At 48.2% G+C, this 7609-nt stretch overlaps 1 protein-coding gene across 1 annotated transcript; it reads right to left on the bottom strand.

The window, feature by feature from the left end:
• Window positions 1-932: 932 nt before the first annotated feature.
• N7446_012090 (uncharacterized protein) lies at window positions 933-5702 on the bottom strand (the record flags this gene model as incomplete). Its single annotated transcript, XM_058520832.1, has 2 exons — window positions 933-5365; window positions 5624-5702. The coding sequence occupies 2 exons, from the start codon at window positions 5700-5702 to the stop codon at window positions 933-935; spliced, it is 4512 nt and encodes a 1503-aa protein (XP_058367118.1).
• Between the last annotated feature and the right edge of the window lie 1907 nt (window positions 5703-7609).

Raw genomic sequence — 7609 nt, 5'->3', positions numbered from 1 at the left:
CCCTTGGAACAGACCCGCCTACACATTTTCATCCTTGTCATGCAAAACCAGGAGGATTTCATCGGAGTGTTATGTGGCCCGGTAAATACTGCGGACAGCATATAAGGATTTACGATACTATGAGTGTTCCCGTAGGGAGACAGGACATGGTAGCAAGGGGGCCCTAGGAAAATGGAAATACGGCATTCTTGTTGGCTCAAGGTAATACGACTGCTTGGATTTGATAGGGTCGATGGTCGAAAGCAGGGTAATCTTTGGGGTGAAGCGTACGATTTGTTTTAAACTACACCCAAGTCAGGAGGAAATTAGTTAGACAGAGACCGTGGAATCACGAGCGCAGCTGACGATCATCAGCGGAACCGCAAATCATTTCCACCACTTAGTCTGGAAGACCCATGGAATCGCCTGCTCGGTGAGAGAATGCGGTGGTCATGAAGGATTCAGGCCCGGGCTACTGCCTCACTTGCTTTCTAGGTTGCTCGTGATTAAGCCCTACAGCCCAAAAGAGAAGCCCAGAGAATTGGGGCAGAATCACGAGAGTTTCGACCTGTTCATGTATGGGGTATTGGAACAGACCAGCAGTGTACTAGAAAGATTCTCTCTCGCTACAGTCGTAATCAAGATGTGGAGGGTAATTGAGATAAAGTTTAGGGGCCGCCGGCCCACAACTGTCAATTCTTGTATTGTGCCCAACCCATTGGAGATCTCAATGACTCTGTATTTCAATTACCCCTAGTTCACGCTATTTATGCTTCAATTTAGTTACATAATCAGATGCATCGGATCAATACTAGATCCGGTCACTTGCAGTATTCGTAAGGTAATGCCGACACACCCCCTCAGTGGCCTCAGTCCTTACTGAGCCGCTGAACTTGACAATCCTTCGAATCTGCATCCTTCCACCCAAACAGCTTCCAATTGCCTATGATGGACTAGCTTTGCATGATCAGATGTTGAATACTGACCATGCGGAGTAGCTTGACGAATTTCTCATGCTGCTGTCTCGATAGCAATTTCGTGAGACCGTCCGCGACCATGTTGGCCGTCGGCACCCATTGTACAGCGATACGCCGAGCTCTTATTTCCTGTCTTAGCCAGAGATGATGAATGTCCACGTGTCGGAGTTTGGTGTCATAACTCGCGTCTTCAGTTGTGATCAGTCCAATTGCTCTCTCGTTGTCGCATTGAATGGTGATAACGTGAGAGGGATCAAAACCAACTTGTCCTAATAGCCTCCTCCACCATTGGAGGTGCTTTCCTGCTTCTGACAGTCCTAAGAGCTCTGCTTCTGTAGTGGAGGTAGTCACCGTTCGCTGCTTCGTGGCTTTCCAGTCTACCGGGCCTCCATAGACCTGGCAGATATAGCCTGCAGAGCTCTTCCTATCTTCGTGATCTCCATATGACGCGTCACTCGCTAGCTGCACCGAGTCAATCTCGCTGTCCAATTGAGCACTGTACTCAATGGCGAGATATCTTGTCGTGTAAAGGTAGCTGATTACTCGGTCTGCTGCCTTTTGATGCTGTGGTCCTGGATTGGTCAGGAATTGAGCAAGCTTCGCAGTTGCTTTTGCTGCATCTGGCCGAGTGATAGTGGTGGCGTATCCCATTGATCCGACCTTTTGCTGGTATAGGTGGATCTCCTTTGCACTTGCTAAGCCTTCATAAGACTTCAATTCTTCAATTGGCAATGGGGTAGACACTGGTGGTCTATCAGTGAGGTTATACCTAGCTGCCACGCTGGTAATGTAGCTATCCTGGCAAAGCCATAGCTTCTTCATACTCCGATCCCGAATAATGCGTATATTCAGGAACCACTCTGCTTCTCCATGGTTAGTAAGTTCCCAATGTGCTTCGAGATCCCTTTCCAGTTGATTAGCTCTCTCTCTCGCGAGTCGATGGCTTGCTATCAGTATATCATCGACATAGAAGAAGACAATAATGCTGTCTGCTATAAAGACGCATGGATCCTCTGGGACCTGTCGGAACCCTAATTTCATAAGAACTCTTGCCGCTTCCTGCTGCCACAGGCGCGGTGAGATTCTTAGTCCATATAGGGCTTTCTGAAGTTTCCAGCATTTTCCTATTGTCACAAATCCTTGGAATGAATGATTCATGACGTCCTTCCAGTGCTTCGGAAGCTCAGGGAGATCATCCCGATGATGTCGTATTGGTTTCTCAGCGTATAGGCCTGCTGCGAATGCATGGAGGTAAGCTGGTGGTTCTATTGTGCTGTATGCGTTGTCGTATCTTGCTGTCCTTCTTCTCGAGCCAGTCACTATATTTGCCTCATTCACGTCACTGTTGATGTCTCTCGGGGCGAGCTCTCGCGGTATAAGAAGCTCCGCTTGTAGCTGCAATTCAGCGTCTCCGTCCGAATCGGTGACGATGTCGATAGACGTCTCCTGGGTCTCCTGTGACTGGTCATTTGCGAGCATTTCCGATGCTGTCTCCACCCCCTGACCAGTTACAGGATCTTCATAAGGTGGAGTCGGAGGTAGCGGTATCTCTTGCGGAAAAGCTCCGGGAATTTCGGTAATAGCTTCAGTAGCTTCAATTTGCCGATCGGGTGTGCTATACACCCCCTGATGTCTAGATAGAGACTGTTTTTCAGCTGAAAAAACCTCTCTGTTGGTTTTCGGGGTTTCTGCTTCATCTAAGTCTTCATTGTTGGTGCTTCCTATCTCGAATTCTGGCATCGACCCAGTTGATATCGATGCTTGGAAGGCTCTTTCAGCTTCCGATTGATCCAGTTCCTTGGGTTCTTTAGCCAATGGCATTGGAATAGGTTGGAAGTGCTGAAAATCAAGCATATAGCGGCGCGATTCATCAAAAACTGCGTCTCTAATAAGCTTCACCTTCCCACTCTGTGGGAACCATATTCTCCACACATTTGAAGCCATATAGCCGACCAGGAATCCTACCTCAGCGCGAGGATTCATCTTATCTGATTGAACTTGCTTGTCGATACGACAGTAGGCAAGACTCCCGTACAACCTGACGTTCGATAGGTTGATTCTTGGTACCGTTTTATCAGTGCTTGCGAACTCCTTCATCACTTCTCCCCATGGGATAATCCAGCGTTTCTCGTTTGCCAGGTACGTTGGAGTCCGATTCAATAGCCATACTGCTGCCCTTGCAGCTTCTGGCCATAGTTCCTTAGGGAGCTTTCCCTCTATCATCAGCATTCGCATGCGGAGCACGATGACACCCCCTGACCGTTCAGCATGGCCATTCATTTCAGGGTGTCGAGGTGGGCTATGATAGACCACTATACCGTCTGACGTCAAACTCCGTTCCGCCGGCCGTCCAGCTGCCGCTTCATTGTCGTAGTTGAAAGCCTTGATAGGTAGGTTCCACCAATTCTTGGCCAATTGCACGAATTGATTGATTGCAAGCTGACATTCGGGCTTATATTCGTGCGTTAGGATCCAGTGAAACCTAATACCTTCAATATAGAAATGAGAGATCCAATGATGCTTATTGTAAGCCTTTTGGAGCTGGATTAGGTCAAAGTGCACTCTCCCAAGACGTCCGAAAACCCGTCCAATTGGTCTTCTTGACACTTGGCGATTTGACCTTCCGAGTTGACATGTCTCGCACATCTTATAGGCGTCTTCTTTGCCTTCAATGATCACTCCGTCGACCATAGTCTGGATTTGATGCACCGTTTTGTGCTGAATGTGAGCTAGGCGCCGGTGCCATAGATCAGCCGATGCCTTTTCTTGCAGTGGTGTCGAGGAAGATCTCACAGCATTCGCAGAGTTGCGAATGTCTTCATTTGGTTGGTCAAAGACCCATAATCCGTCATGATGCCATAGTCTCAGGCTGACTATAGGGATTCCTTGGTGATCTTGTATATAGCCTCTAGATTCAGACCAAAAGCCTCCTTTTTCTCGCAACCTTGCGTACGACACTAAGTTAACGTGAAAACCAGGTGCATAGCAGGCATTGCTTAGCGTGATTGTCTTTTCTTGCTTCGATATCGGGTCCACGCCAGTCAGTCTGACTGTCCCGCGTCCGAGGACAGCAGTGGTACCGTCTCCAGTCGCTAAAGTCTCCTTACATGGTTGGAGATTCACAAATCGACTCTTTTTTGAGAAGACGTGTACACCTGATCCAGTGTCAAGAATCCACCGCTCTTTAAATGAAGAATCAGCGAAGTGAGATCCGAATGCTCTGCTAGCAAAGGACATATTCTCTGCTATCTTCGTTGGCTGTGGAGTGTCAATGCTCCTCAATTGGACCGCATTCGATGGCGTTTTAGCGTTTTCAATGGCTTCAAATATCCATTTCTTCCATTCTGGGTCGGCTGAGAGCGTTTTCTCGACCTTTTGCAAGTTTTCCTTGTTTGGAATGAACCAGTCGGGTCTAATTGCTTCATTCACGATAAAGCAATTAACGGCATTGTGTTTTTGGTTCTTTCGTCCGCAAGGGCATGGCCTTTTGTCGAATGGCGTCTCATTCTTGCCATTCTTCCCACCCCTTACGTCTTTGGTGCCACTCCTTGCTTCTTGGTGACCTTGCCAAGTAGAAAAAGAGCCCTTCATTGCCGACGGAGAGGGTGTCGCTCTATTAGGTCCCGCATCCTGGTATGACGCTCGAAAAGATTCAATCAGGTCCGGTGTATCGATTGATTTGCCTTTCACGATGATCTTCTCGTGATACGCCTGCCACCAAACCGGTGAGACATCCTTGATTGCATAGAGGAAGTCCTTGTTTGCACTCTTCACCTCGTCAAGTTCGAGGTTAATAGCTTGTTCTCGTAGGTCATTCCAGTCGAACAGCCATTTCTCGACGTCTCCAGTAGGCCTTTGAGAAGAGAAAGCCTTCCATTTCATACGCACTTCCTCCTCATACACGTAAGATCGGGCAAAGCGCTTCTTGAGGTATGCTAAGCGTCCGATAGGCGTATCATATATGAGGACACTGAGACGTAGGGAGTTGTCCAGGTAAGTGATGATATAATCATTCACTTCATTCAGACCCTTTTGCTGCTTTTCCCAGCGCTTCGCTTTGATCTTGTAGATCTCCAAGCGATCTCTCCAGGCCTTCAGGGTCTTTTCGTTTCCTTCCTCAGGGTATTCAGGCTCAATTGGCTCTTCCAGAGCCTTTGGACGATGCAATTCGTCGGTGTCTGGGTTACAGAGATCCCAGACTGTTCTTTGTGCTGCAAAAGCCTTTATTTGCATATACCATGCTCGCCATTGTGACGAGTCTTTCAATTTGTCGCTTCTCACAGCGGAGGGCATCGATCTCGCCTCCATTGCTGCTTCTGGTGCTTCGAAACAGGCGTTCAAGGAGGTAGGTGGCTCGTTGGGATGAGGGTATTCAGGGTTTTGGGGTCGATCAGAGCTGCTTTCGGTGTCTATGTCGTTGTGAATAGCTTCAAGTGATAGCAGTGGTCCTAATGACGGCGAACCGGGCTCATAACTGTCAATTCTTGTATTGTGCCCAACCCATTGGAGATCTCAATGACTCTGTATTTCAATTACCCCTAGTTCACGCTATTTTACCTCAGTTCCCTCAGACCACAGCCAATGATGAGACAGAATTCTGCCGATTCTGCCACGCTGACCCACTTCATCAGCCTGTGGTCTGAGCCGGGAACCCCTTCCGTACATACAAGTTTCCGGTTCTCGCCAGCAACCCCACCATTTGGTCAAGGTGTGTTTTCTCAAGCTCTCTGAGAGTATTTCTGACATTGTTAGAAAGAATGGCATCACCGGATTTGCCCAATATGATCTCTAGATCGCGAAAGCGTGCTCGACAATCCTCCCTCGAGTGGCCTTCTTCCAGTTCACCATTACAAGAACCACCTGCGTCTACTCAGCGATCTCGTTATATCTCAGGATTGCAGCCACGCGAACGTGTCGATATGGTACTGGCTGAGCTTAATGATAAGCACCGGTGGACAATCAAGGATCTTCTTTACCACATGGTGCATGCACAACCAGTCAAAAAAAATGGATATTCGACATCGTATCGAGCACAGAAATTGTCTGACGCTATATATGGGCAACCTGAAATTATTGAGCGGCTAGGTAGTGTCTCAAAAGACATATATGCCACTGGTGCATCCGATCTCGTGTCTCGGATACAGACCGAGATTCGAGGGCTGATTAACGGAGATATACTCGGCGAGTTCCAGTCCAATGTGGACCCTAAAGATATGGACATCTCTAGCTTGGCTACGCAGATGCAGAGGAAAGCTCCAGAGCTCTGTGGACTGCTCGTTAGCATCATGACACCTCCAGGAAACCATCGCGATACACCCAAGATCCACCAGGGCAGCATTGTGATGGTCTGTTCAATTCTGGCTTGCGCTTTTGCACCACGGAAAAGCAACAACTTCCCGATGTTGATCGGCTTGTATTTACATGCAATGGGTGTCAAGCGACGTGTGATTAGCTTTCTGGCTGGCCTGGGGATAAACTCAGCATACCAGACTATCATGGACAGACGGAAGGAACTTGCAGAACTAGGACAGGTACTATAACCGCATTTACCGGAGAATAACATGTTCTGGCTGACTTCTTACCCCAAGATGTGTACAGAAACAATTGAAACAGAATGCCCAGGCTTCTCGCAGGAATCTCATTGTGGCATGGGATAACTTTGACTACAGCCAGACTGTTCGACATCAAACTATTCGTGATCCATCAGAGCATATCTCCGCCACCACTGGCAAGCTTTGTATCGGTCAGTCCATCCCTGCAGGAGGGCTTCTCCGATCTATGTTCCATCCAGAGGTTGCACTGAGTCCTCATGATATCTACATGGCACCAGGCAATCAGGATGATGAGATCTTCCATCAATGTCAGCGCCATTGGATTGCAGAGGCCATTCGCTATACTCATCGGGAGGCAGTAGAGAAACTATTTACTGCGGAAGCGTGCGTCAAACCAGGCCAGATGAAACCGCGAGCCCATCTTATTGACTGGCCTGAATTCCCAGCAGTTAAACGACTGCAAGCGCAGAAGACAATTCACTACAGCCTTGGGCCAATGTTATACAACGAAGGCACGACAGAGGGGACATACAAGGTCATTCAGAATGTCTTTCTGGAGCAACTGGGGGATGATGATGATACAGACCTTGATGGGCTTTTACAACTGGTTTATGGAGATCAGAAAACAGTGTCACTCCTTCGTGCCGTCAAAAAAGAACGTGCGGAGGCTTCTCGTCTTTTCGATCGTTTCAGCTGGATATTGCCAATCCCCGGACTGTTCCACTGGCGTATGAACTACTTGGATATGATCTTTGAGCTCTATGCTGGGACAGACCACCCTACCGTTGAATCGACGATCCATCATAATAAGGTCTGTCTCGGTTGCGTACAGGGACACAAAAGTCCATTCCACCATAAAGAAGAGGTGGCTACTCGCTCATTTGACGCTCGCGTCACGGCCATGTTCTATCAGTTTGTCCCATTAACAGTCAATTTCGCGGATGCTAAAGATGTGGATGATTGGATTCAAAGCCTCGGAAGGGGTCAATTCCTGGACGTTGTGGATCAGATACGCCAGTCTCTGTTCCATTTTAAAGAGCAGCAGTCTAAGGTTCGTGAACGAGAAGGAGAACCAGTCGACTATGAGTTCTCAGCACATGC

The sequence above is a fragment of the Penicillium canescens genome (assembly GCF_028828765.1).
Source record: "Penicillium canescens strain IBT 15451 chromosome Unknown utg000009l_segment0_segment0, whole genome shotgun sequence".
NCBI lineage: Eukaryota > Fungi > Ascomycota > Eurotiomycetes > Eurotiales > Aspergillaceae > Penicillium > Penicillium canescens.
The sequence above is the reverse complement of the archived record's forward strand: the minus strand, read 5'-3'. Positions and strand labels throughout refer to the sequence as shown.